General features: G+C 49.7%; 1 protein-coding gene across 13 annotated transcripts in view; it reads left to right on the top strand.

Annotated features, from left to right (window-relative positions):
• Nucleotides 1-18,459, top strand: part of SLC37A1 (solute carrier family 37 member 1) — a 78,774-nt gene that overhangs the window by 16,756 nt on the left and 43,559 nt on the right. For 11 of the 13 annotated variants that reach the window (XM_046651597.1, XM_046651594.1, XM_046651599.1 and 8 more), the window contains 4 exons: nt 734-973; nt 8,786-8,867; nt 17,462-17,594; nt 18,294-18,372. In XM_046651597.1, coding sequence (XP_046507553.1) covers nt 918-973; nt 8,786-8,867; nt 17,462-17,594; nt 18,294-18,372 — 350 coding nt within the window. In that variant the 5' untranslated portion in view covers nt 734-917. Of the gene's footprint in view, nt 1-156; nt 176-733; nt 974-8,785; nt 8,868-17,461; nt 17,595-18,293; nt 18,373-18,459 lie in introns of those variants that run through there. The other 2 variants (XM_046651592.1, XM_046651598.1) reach the window with 2 other exon arrangements.

Here is an 18,459-nt window from a genome sequence, read left to right as displayed (position 1 = left end):
TGAGGTTGGCTTTGGGACAGGAGACTGGTATGCAGAGGCCCCTTATGGGCTCCAAGCCCTCTCTGCCCATTCCTTCCTGTCTTGCTCTGCCTTCAGCCCTGCCTTCAGATGGGAGTCATTTTCCATGACCTGTGAGGTGACCACAGGAGATGAGAAATGAAGAGGCAGATACAAGGTGAAGTTCACTCCCACAGCATTAGATGCTCTTCGATTCAATTGCAAAGCCACAATTAAATGCTTGGTTTGATAACCTGCCGTCTTGTGCAGCCCTGCACTCCTCCCTGTTACTGTGGCTCAGACATGGCCTGGTCCACAGTGGGTGGAACTGACCCCGTCCAGTTCCCTGGCGTGTTCTGGTCAATGAGCACATGGTGTAACCACTGGGCACATACTTGGTTTCATGTGCATATTGATATTAGTTCTGCAGAGTATTGTGGTTAAGAGTGAATGGTTGATCTCTAGATTCCGTCCAGGTGCGGATGAAATCAGTGGTTAATCATCAGTGATGGTCATCAGAACGTCATGTGAAATTCATCCCAGTGACCTTTCAGCTGCCTGAGGCAGACCCTCTACTTCCGCCTGGTGGCTCTCAGGGCAGGAGCTCCCTGTTGCACTGGATATCCAGCTTTGATCTGGGCTGGGTAACAGCCATACAGGGAGTTACTTCTGCCAGGGACTTCGACAGTGCCACTATCAGAACACCTCACTTTTTAACTCCTTCTTCTCCTTGTAGAGAACTGAATCTCTGCCGGATGGAAGAGGGGAAGAGGGGAAACGAGACCAAACTGGACTTCTCTATGCACTTTCCAGCCTGTGTGAGCTGCAGGGGCAAGAGGGAGAGACTTGGAGCCAGATTTGTAACCTCTTTATGAAGCATCCTATTTCGTGACAGAAGCTCCGTGGTCAGTGTGACGTAAATGGCTCGACTCCCCGTCGGCATTCGCTTCATTGTCTCATTCTCCCGAGACCAGTGGTAAGTCCTGGCAGGTCTGTCCCTTGGCGGTGGGTGAGGGCCACCGTGCAGCCAGCTCCCCACCCCCAGTTTCATTATAAGACACATGTGGATGACTGGCCTCCCCGTGACTGTCGATTGCCTGTCGGTGGTGGAAGCTGTGTCCAGAAACATTGCTGAGTTGTCCATCTTTGCTTCTGGTGGTGACAGATAGCATTTGGACTCTTTTGTGGTCTTCAGTGGTTTCTGTAATAATCATGGTTCCCCACAGAAAAATGACTGCTGATTACTGGCAGGACTGTAAAATGGCTGTGGGTGAAATAAGTGTATTAATTCTGAGCTCAGTGAGTGGCCTTGCTGGGGCAGAACTTTCAGAGGGAAAATGAAATCTAAACAAGTTAGATGCAGACCAGAACGCCACTTTCTAAGAGCACCATTCCTTGCATGCTCTGAGCATCCTTGTCAGGGTGGATTCATGAATCCCACACTTCTTGGAGGAAGCAGATGGCAAGAGCGGAGTCTCGAGCTGGGATCTCTGGCCTCTCACCCACTTTCTGACTGCTTTCTCTCCCCAGCTGATCTCTGTTGGAAGGATCAAGTTTCCCCTACACTATTAGGTTCAGTCATTGGGAGCATGCAAATTAAACTGACAGAAAACAGATTCACAAGAGAAAAGACAGATTTAATCATGAATGTATGGGAGTTCACAGAAAACTGTGACTCAAATAATTTGGGGCTTATTTGCCGTTTTACAAGGGAAGAGGAGGAAGAGAAGGGTGCTTATGGGAAAACAATGACTTTTTGGAAAGTTAAATGGACACTTAGGAGAACAGATGGGAGATGTGCTGGGGTGTGACAGTGTCTCTTTGGTGTGGTGTGCATGCTTCTCACTTCTGGGGAGAGGAGCCGTCTCCCCCAGTTGCTCCCAAGGTGGGATTGGTGACAGCTGAGCTCTTTCAGGAGGCTCTGCTCTAGGCAGGGAAGAGATTGCAGGAACTGATGCTTTCTGCTCAAAGTAACTTTTATGCCACAGTGGTGTATTCTGGACCCCTTCATCATGACAACCCACTGGTGGCCTGCATGCCCTGTGCAGCTCCTCAGGCCCTTGCAGTTTGGTGGAGCCCCGACAGGGTCTCAAGTGTGACTTCAGACATCTTCTCTCCAGAGGTGTCCCCTGCTGACAGCTCACATACTGCTAAACCAGCCACAAGTGCTCCAGAGCATCCCTTTTATTTAGAGGGATTTCCCTTTAGCTTCTTTGTCTGTTTCGTAACTTTATTTTGATACAGTTTTCATACTCACAGAAGAAAATTGTAAGAATGTTACAAAGAACTCCTGTATATCACTGGTTCTTTTTTTTTGAGTCTGAGACCTACAAAGACAGAGCAGCACTTCTCAAACTTTCGAGTGCATGTGACTCACCCTGAGAACTTGTTAAAAAGCAGATTCTGACTCAGTAGGTCTGGGGTGGCGCCTGAGAACCTGCATTTCCCAAGAGATCTGTTGCCTCGGGCCCATAGACCACACTTTGGGTAGCAAAGATATAGAGCATTTGTCTTAATTTCTGTTCCATCTCTGCCTCAAACTTGCTCTTTGACCTTTACAAGTTATTTAACCTTTCTAGATCTCAGCTTCCTTAGCTGTAAAAGAAGAGAATGGCTCTAACATTCCTGTGAAGGATGTTTTTAGGCTTTTCTACTCAGCATGCACTGCCCCTTCTAGCAGCACTTTGGTTTCCTTGGGGAATCGACTTCCTCCCTGTGTGCAGAGTGACAGGCAGGTGAGCCTCAGGACTCTCCATCCCACCCTGGCAGCCGCTGGGGGCCCTCGAGGCTCCATCCCTGTGGCCTGCCCTGTACAGCGCAGGTCCCACAGGAGGCAGGCCAGGACCTAAGGCAGGCCGGCTGCTGGTCTCTCTCCCACAACGTCGAGTCTTGAGGACGGTGGACCTGGCCAGAGGGCTGTTGAAATGCATCGAGTGCAGCTGTGGGGCCCGGCTCCGCTGGCAGATTCTTAACATTTTGCCTCATTTGCTTCTCCTTCCACCCTCTCTCATCTGTGTGTATGTGTGTGTAGATGTGTGTATTTATATGTACACACACACATTTTTTCTGAGCCATTTGAGAATAAGTTGCATTATTCTTTTATTATTAATATACATATTCTTTTATTTACACATTTACATGATGCCCTTTTATTTCTAAATACTTCAGCATGCATTTCCTGTGAACAAGACATTCTCATATAACTATGCACAAAGATCAAAATCAGGAAATTTAGCACTGATACAATACTATTATCCACAGGCTATATTCAAAATTGTATCAAATGTCCCATAATGTCCTTCATAGCTCTGTCCTGGCCCAGGATCCAGCCCAGTGGCACACGTTACATTTAGGTGTCCTGTGGGTTTAGTGTCCTTTAATCTGGAGCTCTTTCTTGGCCCCTCTCTGCCTTTCATGACCTTGACATTTTTGAAGGATACAAGCCGTTTCTTTTATAGACTGTCCCTTGTTTTGGGTGTGTCTTGTATTTCCTCATGTTAGATTCAGATTATGCATTTTTGTCAGGAATACCCGAGAAGGGAGGCAGCTTCTCACTGATGGTGAAGGGATTACAGATATTGGGGGGGGGGGGGGGGGGAGGGCAACATGACACTGAATGAATCATATGGTGTTAGATTGGAATTAAAGATGTCTTCAAAAACTAGAGAGAAACGCAGAAGAGATATATGTGGGGGGGTGTGTGGGTGTGATATGTGTGTCAGATGCCCATCCCTCCCCACTGAGAGGCCCTGGGAGCAGCAGCAGCCCAGCAGCAGCAAGCACACCTGGGGCCAGATCTTGGTTTCCAGGTGCCGTTTCCCACTGCAGGGGCCCTGCGTCCTTGGAGACTGGGCTGATCTCAGGACTGGGGCAGGGAAGGTGAGATGAGCCTGGAATATCCTGTGCCAGAAAATAAGGAAGTGCTTAAAGATGAAGGCGTTGTCACTGGCCAAATCTGGGAGGATGTGAGACTTAAAATAAACAATACTGGAAATGAGTTATAGCCTATTGAATAAATAAGAATGCAGTGAGTCCACGCTGCTCTAATTAACTAAATGCGTAAATGGGAGAAAGGAGAGCTCTTCCCCACAGTCGGTGCCAGCTGCCAAGCAGGGCAGGAGTGCTCAGTGGAAACACGGCCTTCTGAGGCCGTCAGAGGAGTGCTGATTTCAGGAGAGGATCGTCAAAGGACACACACTATTGGGGGAAACCTGGAGGGTTTCCACATAGTCTCCATGTCCCCACAAGTTCCTGGTTAGTTACTGAGAGGGAAAAATTGTAGCTTCACTGAGGGGACGATCTGGCAGATGGCACCTTAACCAACTTATCAGCACTAATGTCACTGACACCGTCTGCCTCCCCTAGGATGCTCTGAGCTCTGAAAAGGACCCACGTCACAGCTGTGTGTGGTTTCATTGTTGCTAAATTTAAGGATGTCTTTGGACTAATTTCTATGCCAAATCATACTACTCAGTAACTCTCATCTAAAACATTTGTTTATTCCTTATTTGCATATGACTGAGATAAATAACAGTCAAACAAGGCAACAGATATTCTGTCTTGAGTCTCTAGCTGGGAGCTGACTGCTGTTCATCTGGGAACATGTGTGATATTCAAGAGTGTTTCTAAGGGAGCTTTGCAGGTGCACAGCTGTCCTGTGCTGTCATTGCCCAGACAGGCTTCTTTTGCTGGTAACTTGGGGTTAACCCAAACACTATCCTTACGATATTGGTAGATGCCAAGAATGCTGCAGTTAGACGTAACTATGAAAAGTAAGTGGGGGGCCGGCCACATGGCCAAGTGTTCGTGCACGCTGCTTCGGCGGCCCAGGGTTTCACTGGTTCAGATCCTGGCTGTGGACCTAACACTGCTCATCAGGCCATGCTGAGGTGGCATCCCACATAGCAAAGCTGGAAGGACCTACAAGTAGAATATACAACCAGGCAATGGGGGGCTTTAGGGAGAAAGGAAAAAAAAAAAAAAAAAGAAAGTTCGGCAACAGATCTGGCTCAGGGCCAATCTTTAAAAAAAAAGTTAGTGGAACACTGATGAATGAAAGATCAGATAATTCATTTTTAATTGTGTTTATTTAATACTCACAAGCCTACATGTAACACAAGACAAAAAGTATTGGATTGTATTAGTTTCCTGGGGCTGCTGTAACAAAGTACCACAAACTGGGTGGCTACAGACGTTTCTCTCTGGTGGTGTTGGAGGCCCGGAGTCTGACCTCAAGGTGTGGGCAGGGCCATGCTCTCTGAAGTCTCCAGGCAAGGGGCCTTTCTCGCCTCTTCTAACTTCTGGTGGCTGCTGACATTCCTTGGCATTCTTTGTCTTGCTCTGCCTCCGTCATCACATGGTCTTCCTCCCTGTCTGTCTCTGAGTCTTCACATGGCTTTTTATAAGGACATGTCATTGGATGTAGGATCTCATTGGACTTGAGGTCATGTATGAGTTCAGTGTGAGCTCAACTAATTCATCTGCGAGACTCTACTTCCAAATAAGATAATGTTCTCAGGTTTGGGGGGACATGAATTTTGGGCAGACAATATTCAACCCAGTACAAGATGGATAAAAGGAAACAAATATCATCCAGGATCCTTGCTTCGTGAATGATAGGGGAAGAAAGAAAATGAGGGTAGAGTTCCAGAATGGGAAGGGACTTCCGGGGGGTTGTTTAGGACTCTAGTCCCGTAACCCAGGACAGTCCTGCAGCAGTAAAATGTCTGCTCACTCTCCGGGACAGGCATTTCGAGATGGCCACTAGGAAGGCGCCAGTCCTAGAGGCAGCTGCTGTGGTTCCAAAGTGACCAGCGGGGGCTGTGGCCAGACCTTCTGGAGAGGGAAGCCCGGTCTCCAGCTGTTGGCTCTTCCCCTCCCCCGAGTGCTATGGGGATAAGATGAGCAAAGTGAGGGAGGAAGGACGGATTTGGAAATAGAGGAAGCAGAGCTGGCCTGACACTGGCTAAATAAAAGATAGGGGCTCCTCTTAGGGAGACATATATTCTGGCTAGGAAAATTCCAGTCTGCACTGTAGGTTGACCCTTTGCCCTGATTCGGCAGGACAGCTTCTCTCAGATAACCCTGCTAACCTGCAGGCAGTTACCCCTCCCAAAGGGGCTGACTCATCAAGGTGTTTTGTTTCCACACAAAGCTAAACTGAAAATGTCCAGAGGGAAGTGCTGCTCAGCTCTGTGGCTCGGTGTTCATGGGGCATCCCTGAGCATGTGCTCCAGCTCAGCATCCCCCAACCAGAGGCAGTTCTGGGAACTACCTTCGCTCCACCAGGTCTGGACTGGTGAGCACTACTTGCAGAACTGCCAGTTAGGGGAGGAGGCCAGGGCCCAGGGATGGAGGCAGCAGCCCAGGGAAGGAGGCAGAGGCCCAGGGACAGAGGCAGCAGCCCAAGGAAGGAGGCGGCAGCCCAAGGAAGGAGGCAGAGGCCTAGGGATGGAGGCAGCAGCCCAGGGAAGGAGGCAGCAGCCCAGGGAAGGAGGCAGCAGCCCAGGGATGGAGGCAGCAGCCCAGGGAAGGAGGCAGAGGCCCAAGGACGGAGGCAACAGCCCAGGGAAGGAGGCAGAAGCCTAGGGATGGAGGCAGCCGCCCAGGGAAGGAGGCAGCAGCCCAGGGAAGGAGGCAGCAGCCCAGGGATGGAGGACAGAGGCCCACAAATGGAGACCGTTGGCCCAGGGATGGCCGCTAGGTTCCAATAAGCTGGACACATGACAGCCTTGGAATGCAGGTGTCTCAGGGCCCCAGGGCTCTTCAGACCTTAACTGGACATACAGAGGAGCTCTTTATTTCTGGGTTTAGTTATTCTATTTAATAAATATATTAATATACTTAATAAAAATAGGATATTTATAAATAGAACATTCTGTTTATGTCTGGGTAGAGAGTAGAGCGTGAACCCAAAGTCTATTTAAGTAGAGCCGCTCTCTCAAAGTTCTTCTTCGCTGGCTGAGTGTGAAATTCAGATTCTCCTGCTTGATAACACACCTGTAAGCTAGTGGCATGTAGTATCCTTAAGGGCTTCCGATTCTTCTCTGACTCCATTTGGGCCATGCCAGAGGTAGAGTCTGAGAACTTTTTCATGTTCCTTGTGGAGACTGGAAAAGGAGCCCTGTCCCCAAATGGGGGCAGAGCAGGTCCCCTCTAGGCTGCACCTGTCCTAGTAAATTACCGCCAGTGGGGATGTAAGTGACAGCAAGACTAGCCCTGGGCTGGAGGTTTGGGTATTGAGGGCTCATAAAGTTCCAGTGGCCTAGAAGCCTCCTTGCTAGTGCACAGGAGCAGCGCGTGGGACAACAGAGGGCTTCAAGCGAGGAATGGAGAGACCTCCCTCCCCTACCAAAACGGGTGACTTTCAGAAACACGGGGGCAAGGGCCTGGACTTCCGTAACTAATTCACTGTACCTGCATGCTCTTTGTTCTTTGGGGTAAATTATACACTCATTTTTTATAGTTTCATTCCTCTCCTATCTGGTTGTTGGCATGGGCTTGAGAGCAAAGAGTCCTAGAAATAGGTCAGTGTGTGTTTCCGTGATGAAGCGGAGAGCATGGGGCCCCCCCTCTGCTCCCTTAGCAAGTCTCTACGAGTGCCTCGCGAGGCCGTGTGGCGGCCCCTTTCGCTGAGGGGCAGGCACTCCAGAGCTATAGGTCTGAGCCCCACAGTTCCACCGATGCTTTTGTCTCACTTGAAATAGCTTTATTGAAAACAAAAATCTGGAAATATTTATTTGACCCCTACCTTTCCTGGTGGCCAGAGGGGCAGGCACCCCAAGGAGTCTGTTATTCACATAAAGCCACCCTTCAGGAGTCAATCACAACGTTGAAAATGTGGGCGTGAGACAGGAGGAGGGCTGCTGGCACCATCGAGGGCCTTGGGATGACTGGCCATCCCCAGGGGCTGTGGCCCCTCTGTGGAGGTGGAGCGTGCCCCTCTTTGTTCTGTCTCTGGGCCTCTGTCTTAGGTAATTATGGGTCCGAGCCGGCACACCATCTGAAAGACATTGGCCTTTCCAGGCCAGAACAGGCCGGCCCTTCAGGGTCAGGGGCCGGGCCTCAGGACACAGAGGGCTGCCTTCTGGTGGGAGCCCCTGCTCTTCATCTCCTGCCAAGTAGTTTTTCCTCCTGACCTGTTTTCTTCCCCTAAGAAATGTTGTTCCATAGAGTGGTTCAAGCGTTTAGCCTGGAATGAACGTTTATCTTCTCACGAGACTTCTTTTCTGCAGTCTTCCGTACATTTCGGTACTTCCTCCTGAACTGCTTTTCTCATAAACCAAAGAGAGCAGCAGGGGCTGGGGCCAGTATGTTTAATGTCATCAGCCTTATGCATAGTTTGTCAGCATCACTGAGTTGTTCTCACTGAGGTCTGTGAAATCTTTCTATTTCTTCCTTGCTTGTGTCCTAAAAAGTTGCATAGAAGCTAAAAATTAGAAAGTATGATCTTAAATGCCCAGGATACCAGGCTTACAAGACACTTGGAGTTTATTTTGTTACAAACTAAATAATCATTCCTTTTTGTCTGCTTTGTAAACACGTGTTCATCTTCTGAGTCCCAAATTTCTCTTTGATTATAGTTTTTTTTAAATAGTTTCAACTTGGACAAAGCAAAAGTGGCAAATTTTTTAAACGTAATACTGTAGTGACATTATAAATAGGATTGATAATTGATATAGGAATGAATAACATACAGCATAAGAAAATTTAAGAATACGGTTATAACATATTCTTAATGCATCTTATGTTATTTTATGTCATCTCCTACCACTGTTTTGTGTTTCAGGTACCGAGCCTTCATTTTTATTTTGACATTTTTGCTGTATGCAAGTTTCCACTTATCTCGAAAGCCTATCAGCATAGTTAAGGTAAGAAAGTATAAAAAGCACTCAATTTCATACCCTGCCTGTAATGTCTCTAAGGAACTAGTTACTTTAAAAGCCAATCTGAGGGGAGCGAGAGGGGGAGGGTGGTAAGATAAATGGAGAAAATGGATTGTTTAGAAGCTAGTTGTTTTGCTGCTTTGGTTTTTCGATTCTCTTTTCTGAGATTAAAATGTTTCAGGATTTATCACTTCAGAGGTGGTACACTTTCGGTCATATTAGTTGACAGTCCCAGACTTCTAAAGCTTAGTTAAATATTTGTTCTATCCTGTGTGATTTTCTCTCCAAATATATTCGGTCTTAAGTTGTTCCCCAGATTGCTTCTACGATCATTGCGTCTTGATGCTGCGTCTGGCTGTGGTCGTGGGTCTCCGTTGTTCTTAGAACACTGGGTTTCTGTTTGAGTTTGGGTGGCAGGAAGTTGTTAAGCAGGCATTTAAGTAGACTTTGAGTAAAGAAGGTTAAAGCGGACAGTCAGGTATAGTAGTTATAAGCTGGGAAAAAGCAAGATGGCCTTGTAACCCTCCTTGGAGTTACATCACGTTGCCTATAGACTGTCAACAGGCTTGAATGGCTTTTGACTCTTTCTTGTCAAAAGAATAAGGAAATTGTCCAGTGCCAAAGACAGCTCACTGACAGCTCCATTGCCCCTCCCTCATTTATAGTCGTTGGCAGGGACGAAGAGCCAGGTCTGTAATGCTGGTGGCCTTTGTGCTGGTGCTTCCTCCACTCCCTCAGTTGCTGCCCGCCAGACAGCTGCCCAGCTGCCCTCCAGCGCTCAGGCCGGTGGGAGAGGCAGCCCCGAGGCCGTGCTTCTGTGGACAGTGGATGTGACTCCCAGGGGATGTCAAACATCGTCATCCGTTTACTCAAAAGCTTCTAAAAGTCCTCCTTGACCCCTAGGAAGCAGGAATTTTCCATGCCCCTCAAGTTGCTTGCAAAATTTTCACTTTTTTGATTCACCAAGTTGTAATGACTATGGAAATGTTTGGAGACCTTTAAAAATGTGGTTTTCAAAAGAGAGGTAAGAGTAGGAGAAGAGGTGGTGGGCCTTAATCCACTCTACCCGTGACTCTAAAATCAGAACCAAGGGCCAGCCACGGTAAATTTCAACACTACTGCTTCTTGTCTTCCTGGTTACGGAAATACACGTATGGCTCAAGAACAAGGCGTGTCATAAAATGAAAGAGGCTGTTGCAGAGGCCTTAGTAGCACCGTGGCACTGAAGGAGCAGTAGTGGTCAGGGAGCCTTCCTGGCGTTTCAGGATTGATCCTGAAAGGCTGCGTTTGGATGATGGGGCCAATGCCTAGAGTCCTAGATGGAGGGTGGGGCATCACCATGAAGTTGCCAGCCTGATGGGCGGAGGGTCTGTACTGGGACACAGGCATCGTGGTGAGCTGGCCATGGAGGATCTCTGTGGCAGGGCACTTGGATTCCATCTGGTGGTCACGTGGGTCCCCACTTAGCCAGGAAGGGATGCAGCATTGTTCCAGGTCACTCTCCTGGCTGCCCTGCAGGGGGCTTCGGGCTTACTGAAGGGGAGATCTCATGGGCAGCTCTTGTCTGAGTATTTCACAAGTCGCAGTAACTGCCGCTGGTCGAGCCCCAGGGCACGACAAGGTGCGCACACTCATTATTTAATGTAAACTTCACAGCAGCCCTGTGAGTGTCCTTATGAGGAAACTGAGACTCAGGAGCTTAATTCCTTCCTGCAGGGCCAGTGTCATCTCAGGTGAATTCTGCGTGGGTCAGGCTGGCTCCGGGGTCTCGGCTCTTAACCTCTCTCCCGTGAGATCTCTGGTGTGTCGAGTACTGAGAACATTCACAGCGCCACACCCAGCTTTTCTGACTGCGTGCCTTAGCTCTGCCTGCATACGCATTGGCCTTATGTCAAATCCTGGGTTCTCCGTCTTTTAAGACAGAGAAGGATGTCACCTACATAAAGTAAATAAGGGCAACTGAAACTATAATGCCTTACAGAGTTTTCACGCCTTAGTGCCTCTTATTACAAAACCAGAAGTAGTTAGTGATGATGCTGTTGATTCCAAGAACAGTTTGAATTATCTACAGCCCATATGTCCTAGCACATTATAAGCAGAAGAAAATGAGAATTATTTGCTTATCTGGAATTGATCACGAGGGGTTGTGAATTATAAAGTGATTCACATTCTTTAATGTCGTTTGTAGAGTGGCGTGACGTGTCGTGTCAGATTTAGGCCACCATAACTGTTCAGACTTACCTGTAATCACTGCTGACACATTATACTTTTCTGATTTTAGTATAGCAAAAAGGAAAAAGAGGGAGGTGATGATGCAAACAGGGCCGGGAGGAGATGGGGTCCAAGTGCTGCTCCTACTCCAGCTGCAGCCTCCTAGCTGAGCCCGGCTGACAGGTGGGCCTGGGCCGTGCCAGCAGGACACCTCTGGGGGCGCTTCCCCCGGGCTGGGGGCTGGGCCAGGGCAAAAACCTGAAGGCAGGGAGGTCCTCAGGCAGAGTCTGAGCTGCAGGAGCCCTGTGCCCGGGGGCATGGTGACATTGACAGGTCTGAGTGGGGGTGCCGAGCCCCCCCACACACAGGACCTTTGAGAAGAAAGCTGTACAATCCTCAGTGGCAGATGGAAAACACAGCCTGGAAAGTTGGAAGCGCATACTGTGGCTTTGGGTGAGAAACTTACTATCTGGAAAGTTCCAGTGTTCCCAGTATTGTGTTATATAGAATGCAACTCCAATGAAAATCTCAGCAGTGTCTTTTTCAATCAAATAAAATAATCTTAGAGTTTACATGAAAGAATGTCCAAGAATTAATTACCAAGAAAAGTGTGAAAAAGATAACATTTTTGAAGCCTGTGGTATTGCACAAGAATAGACAAAGAGGTCAGTAGACTAGAATAGGAAAAAGGGGCTGTTTGGCAAAGGCGCTGGGCAAAGTATAGCTTGCTTAATGAATGCTGCCAGCACAGGTAGTTACTCACCCAGAAGGAGTAAAGTTGAATCCCTAGCTTACGAAAAATGCATGGATTAAAGATTTAAATGTAAAAAATTAAAAATCCAAGAACATTATGTCCATCTTAGGGGTGTGAAGTTGGGAAACCCAAAGGAACGGGAGACAGGGGACAAAGAGGCGGTTCCCAGAGAAGGGCTCTGAGTTTCCAAGAACTGGATGAACTGTGTGCAAGCCTGCTAGTATTCACAAATGCAGCTAAAATGACTGCAGACCACTTTATACTCACCAACTGGCAAACGCTTAACAGAGTAAGAGCCCCGGTTGCTGGCAGTGCTGGGGAAAAAAGACTTTCCATGAAGCGTGAGTATTACAGCCTTTTGGAAAGCATTATGGTAACACCTGTTGAAATAAAAAAATACACATCCTTCAGTCCTTTGACTGGGATTTCACCCATAAAAATAAAAGTGCCTGGGGGCTGGCTCTGTGGCCGAGTGGTTAAGTTCGCGCGCTCCGCTGCAGGCAGCCCAGTGTTTTGTTGGTTCAAATCCTGGGCTCGGACATGGCACTGCTCATCAAACCATGCTGAGGCAGCGTCCCACATGCCACAACTAGAAGGACCCGCAATGAAGAATATACAACTATGTACCGGGGGGGCATTGGGGAGAAAAAGGAAAAAAAAATCTTTAAATAAATTAATTAATTAAATAAAAAAATAAAAGTGCCTGTACTTAGGAGTGTCTGCATAAGCATCTTTATCATAGCATTGTTTGCAATAAAAAAAGAAAGGAAAAAAAACGCTGGATATGATGTGAACGTAATCAGCAGGTGAAAGTTTGAATAAATTATGGCAAATCCATATTGTGGTATGTGCAACTACTTAAAAAGAATTAATTAGAGCCAATCCAGTCAATTCGGAAAGATTTGCAGGAGGTATTTTGAGTAAGCGTAAGGTGTACATAAGTCACTGTAGATTGATTCCAGAAACAAGCAGTGACGGGAACGCATCCCTGGGTATTTGGGTGTACCTGTGAGTGGGTAATGTTCGCATGTGCCTGTGGCATTCGCTCCGTTTCTGTGGCACTTGTGATTGACTCAGACGAACTGACCACATCCACGTGCTCTTGTAAACGGGCACAGCTTCTTTCATCTTCCTGCTGGGTGCTGCCTCAATCCACTCACACTGCTATAGCAAAATACCAGAGGCTGCGTGCCTTGTAAACAGCAGCAACGTGTTACTCCCAGTTCGAAGGCTGGGAGGCCCAGCTTGGGTGCCAGCATGGTGGGGCTCTGGTGAAGGCCCTCTTCCAGCTTGCAGATGGCCGCTGCCTTATGTCCTCACGTGGTGGAGGGGTCGAGGGAGCTCTCCGGGGTCCCTTTTATTAGGGCACTAATCCCATTCATGAGGGTTTCACTCACCTCCCAAAGGCCCCACCTCCTAATGCCATCACCTTGGGGGTAGGTTTCAACATATGAATTTGGGGAAAACAAACATTTAGACCACAGCAGGCACCAAACTGTCATTTCTCTTCTAGGACTTCTTTTGGATAGTGCTTTGGAGGGTTGTTTTAATCCAGAGCCTTATAAAAGGAGTGTAAAGGATGAGCTAAAATAAATGGACCCACACAACCTGATGAGCCATAGAAAGTTTACCAAACACATCCAGTTCATATGGATTATGTATACACGCGTGTACACACACGTGCACATGTGCGCACACACTCAGCTCTCACTAGGTGTCGTGAGAGGCGGCGTGAAACTGACACGACCCTCTCCTGGGTTTGCTGATGAGGCCTGCACCCCCGCTCTGACCATCCTGCCCTTCCCGTGGTCGCCTCTCAGCATCTTCTGCACCCCTTGCAGATTCCCGCCTGGGCCGCCTCAGTTACAGAGAAGCAGCAGCGGCTCTGAAGCCTGAGGGCCAGGCAGGGCTGAGAGCCCAGGAGGTCCCCAACCCCTATTTTTGGAATGAATGAGTGAATGAAAGGAGAGTTTCTCAATGTGAAGTTGCCAAGGCTCCGAGTTGAAAGAATGGAGTCTTCATTAAATGTCCATTCGTATAAAAGATACTTGTGCCTAAGTGACGGCCTGGACCTGTCGAGTGTAGAACTCACGGAGCTTCAGTCTGCTCCACTGTGGGCTTTGGAAAGAACGTTCCTGCTCCAGCTGCCTGCCCATCGTGCAAAGGATGCCCTTCTGCTGCCCAGTGCTGGCGGAGGGGCTCAGGCGGGAGAGGGAGCCTGTGGATAGGAGAGGAGTGCAAATGCCCCGTGTCCTACTGTTGGCCCCGCCCCTCCCCTGCACACATTGCCCTGTGACTTCATGGCTGTTTTCTTCTTCCGTCCTGCTGACACCTGTCTTCTCCCGCTCCCCACCTTCCAATCCATCTGGTGTTTTGCTGTTTATTTTGTTGTTGCTGTTCCATTGTGTGTTAGACATTTTTAAATAATTGTGAGGATCGTGTACCTAGAATGTTGTATTCTGCTCTTCCTCCTTTGGCATTTCAGAAACGTTTTCCTCAGTTGCCAGGCACTCTTTTGATTAATCGACTTTTAATAACTGCCTGGAGTAACACGTGGATTAACTTTATATGTTACCTGTTGAAAGGCACTTGTGTAAAACGTTTGCAAAGGAGCCTACTTTTATGAATGCAAACGTCTAGCTCCCCGTGAATGATTTTCATGATAAGAATTAGTTAATCTTGTGGGGGTTTTCTGATCAGTTCATCTTAGCTTCATTAATCCTTGATTTTCCATTAAACACCAGGTTTTGGGAATAAAGTTCGTTGACATATTACAATATAGCAGCATTGTGGAAAACGAACACGTGACTATTTGACTATCCTCAGAACCCTTTACGCCGGAGTAATAATCTTGTATTGCTTTTGGTGCAGCCTTTCGACAGGTTGAGGGGTGGAGACTGCATTTCTAACATGGAAGAGGAGGGCTGGGGAGAGAAAGGAGCCGAATGAGGGCAGGGGCTGAGTGGAGTTGCTGTGCGGGTGGACTCCCACACTCACAGCTGCCGGTCGCTGAGCCCTTTCGAGGGCTGGGGACCTGGAGAGGAGCTCTCTCCACATGTAGTTGATCTTTACAGCAGCGCTGGGACAGGCCGGATTGTACCAGCTCCATAACTGATGGTAGGGAGTTCACATGACTTGGCCACGGTTGGAAGCCAGCAGTGCCACCGGGATCCCAGCTCAGAGCCCAAGTCCCTGGCCAGGATGCTAGGCCGCCTCTCATCACAGGACCAACCAAAACAGAAAATCATTTCTGCTCATTTATGAAACAAAAAGGGGTCATTTCTAATCTTTTCTGTTTCTCATGGACGGTTCCTCCCTGGGAATGTTAGATGATGAAAGATGACATGAAAATCCCATCTGAAACAGTGTCTACAGCATTCCTTTTCTCTTGCTTCCATGTAAGGCGTGCAGGAGAAACCCCACTCTAGCCCTGCTCACTGGCTCCCTCCCAGCCCACTTGAGGCTTTCTGGGTTAAAGGTGGATGGCATCGGTGAAGCCTCAGGGTCTGGCCCACGTGGCTTCCATGAGGAGCTGCAGGAAAGGTGGGCAGAAACGCCTGACCTCCGAGGGTGATGATGGGGCAGGCATGAAACCGAGAGCAGGAGATGCTGAGAATGCCTGCTTCATACGGAGAGGAAGGGCGGTGGGCCTCCCCAGGGCTCCATCCTGAGGTCGTAGTCACAGCCACATGGGTGAGCGCTGGGCTCAGGCAGGAGCAGGGGAGGGCCCCTGAGCAATCCGAGATGACCCAGCCTGGCCTGGGGAGGATGAGACCTGCTGAGGAAAGCGATTTGGCAAATAGCTACTTGGAATTTGTAAAGCGGAGCCCTTGCCTAGTTTTTTTTTTTAGATCAATGTTTAAATTATAGCCGAACAGCCCAGTGATGATGACAGAGCCACATGACCACAGAGCAGCTGAGTCCTGCGTGCCGTGCCGAGTCTCAGTGGCCTGGGTCCATGTAAAATCCGGAGGTGTCCATCCTAGGCTGACCAGAGACCTGACAAGGGCAGCCTTTCAGAGGTGACCAGCCTCTTTGACGGCTCCCGCCTGAAGAGACCGGAGGCGCACAAAGCGAAGGTGGTGGACAGGACTTGTGGTTGCCCCCACCTGCTGGACGGGGGGCACTCCTTGCCCCTGCTCTGTGTCCTGACCTTGGGGTAGATGCTCCTTCCGCGGCCAGCTTTCCTCGCAACCAGCCCTCCAGGCCTCGGCCTCTCTAGGGTCCAGCTCACTAAAGGACACCTCTTTCAGGACCCTGCTGCCCCTAAGGGCTACCTCCCTGGTCTTGAGGACACCTCCTTTCTGCCCTCGCTCACACCTGATGGATTGGTTCATCTGCACGACTTGTAGCGAAAAACCCAGAAAACGCACAGCAGGAGAGAAGTGGGAGGCCATCTGGGGAGGGGATGCATGTGGCCACCAGGCTTTACGGCAGATGCGTGGAGTCCCGTCTGTGGCCTCCTGTGTGTTATGGAACAAGTGACCTGTTATACAGGTTGCCGCATTACAAGATGGGGCCCGGCTGTCGTGTGGCGCTTTCCTGGAGTGTCAGCTCCTCTTCCTAAGGAGCGCCCTAAGGAGGAGGCCTGCGCACAGCCCCTCTGCCCACTCCTCCCCATCCCTGGCAGACCTCCCCATCCACAAGCTTGCCTCCAGGCCCCACTGCACTGCCTGCCATTTCTCGTGGGCCACCCTGTCCCAAGCAGCAGGCTGAAGACGTGGTGTCCAGCCTCACAGATCCCAGCAGCTGTTCCACAGGTGAGGGCACTGAGACAGGGATGGGCACACCTCGCCCAGGCTCTCACCACCAGTCAGTCATGGGGCTCCCGAACCTTATCTTCCCCTGCCACACACTGCCCCGCCCCGAGATGAGCGCCTGTCTCCTGCCCTGCTTGCTGGTTCCTTGGAGAGCTTGGTGGGCTGGTGGCCTTCTGCCTCAGCTTTCTATTTTACTGACGTATGATTTGCACATAGTACACAGATCTTAAGTGTCTACCCTGGCAAATATTTACGAGCTCACCCAGGTAGTGATGGCCTAGGTTAAGGTCTGGCCCCTTTCCGGCTCCCCGAGGCTCCCCGCGCCCGGTCGCTAACCCTCCTCCGGGTAACCACAGTTCTCATCACTGTTCCCGTGGGTTCATTTCCTGTTCTTGAACTTCGTAAATGGAGTCCCACCATTTGTGCTGCTTTGTGTCTGGCTTATTTTGTGAGATTCATCCTCATTGTTGCGTGGACCTGTAACTTGCTCTCTTGTATTGCTGGGCAGTATTCAGTTGTATAAATCTAGCAAAATAAATCCATTCTTCCATTCTGGGCAGGGGGTCTGAGGATGACAGGCAGTCAGCTTTCAGCTGTGCAGCTGCTCTGAGTGGTCAGTCATCTTTAGATGGCCCTGTACGTGCTGTGTGTGTGCTCAGGAGAGCCCGAGAAACCGCACTCACGGCAGACATTCCGTGGGTCATGTAGACTGCCCCGGATGGTGTCTGCTTCCCCCGAGAACGCCGTCACCTTGGAAGGCCATTGAGAGGGCCAGCTGCTCTTGCGTGGCGCCCGCTGAGCCTCACCTGAGGGTATCCTCTCCCTCTGGTTCTGTCCTCCTCATGCCTGTCCAGGGTGAGCTCCACAGGTACTGTGCTGCTGTGAATGAGGGCGAAGTCGAATTCAACAGCCAGAACCAGAAAGCCGGTGATGTCCCCCCTCACCAGCGCCCAGACAACGAGACTGACTGCGGCTGGGCCCCGTTTGGTGAGTTCTCCAACAGCCACCGTGTTGTCCGGTTACTGAAGTGGGCCGTCCCACAGGGCTCCTGCACATTTGGCGAGTGCCGGGACAGGGCTGGCGTTGCCTGACTTCCAGCCTTGCCAGTTTGCGCAGCACTGACGATGTTCTTGAACGTGACTGCGTCTCCAGGGACAGCTCTGTCCCATCAGTTCTTCCCCCTTCAGCTGCCTCTGCCTCCACGGGGCCTGTGTGCCGAGGTGTTGCCACCGGAGAAGAGAGTCTCTTCGTGGGCTGTAGTTGTCAAGCCTGGAAGTTGGGACTGGCAGAGCATGCACTGTGGGTGGAAAGGAGAGAAATCCCAGAGGTGTGGTGTGGGGCTGGCCTAGGCGGCGGGCGGGGTGGGGGAGGCTGAAGGAAAGCTAGTGTGACGTATGAAGCAAAATGAGTAAACCACATGCTCGCCGTGAGCAATGGGGATTTTAGCTACTCCTGTTTATTTAGTGATTATTTGAAAATGTGGCGACTTTATTTCCCTTTGTCGAGAAGCCAAACAGAAGATGTGCTGCCGTATTTTCTGTGTTCAGAACCACCCTTTCTCCTCTGAGTCCACCACCCACACTTGGAGAGCAGGCGTTCTGTATTTTATTGCCCCGTTCCAGAACACGAACCGATATTTAGTGAAAGCTGACAGTCTCCGCCTTTCCTGTGATTTTCCCCGTGTAGATCGGGACAACTACCAGCAGCTGCTCGGGGCCCTGGATTACTCCTTCCTCTGCGCCTACGCCATCGGCATGTACCTGAGGTAGGTCTGGGTGCCTTCTCAAGACCCTGGCAGCTATGGCCGCTCGGTGCAGAGCGTGTCCAGTGTGCTGCAGGACACAGGAGTGCG

Source organism: Equus quagga, unplaced genomic scaffold (assembly GCF_021613505.1).
Source record: "Equus quagga isolate Etosha38 unplaced genomic scaffold, UCLA_HA_Equagga_1.0 73442_RagTag, whole genome shotgun sequence".
In the NCBI taxonomy this organism is placed as follows: domain Eukaryota; kingdom Metazoa; phylum Chordata; class Mammalia; order Perissodactyla; family Equidae; genus Equus; species Equus quagga.
Note: the sequence above shows the minus strand (reverse complement) of the source record. Positions and strands in the feature narration are given on the sequence as shown.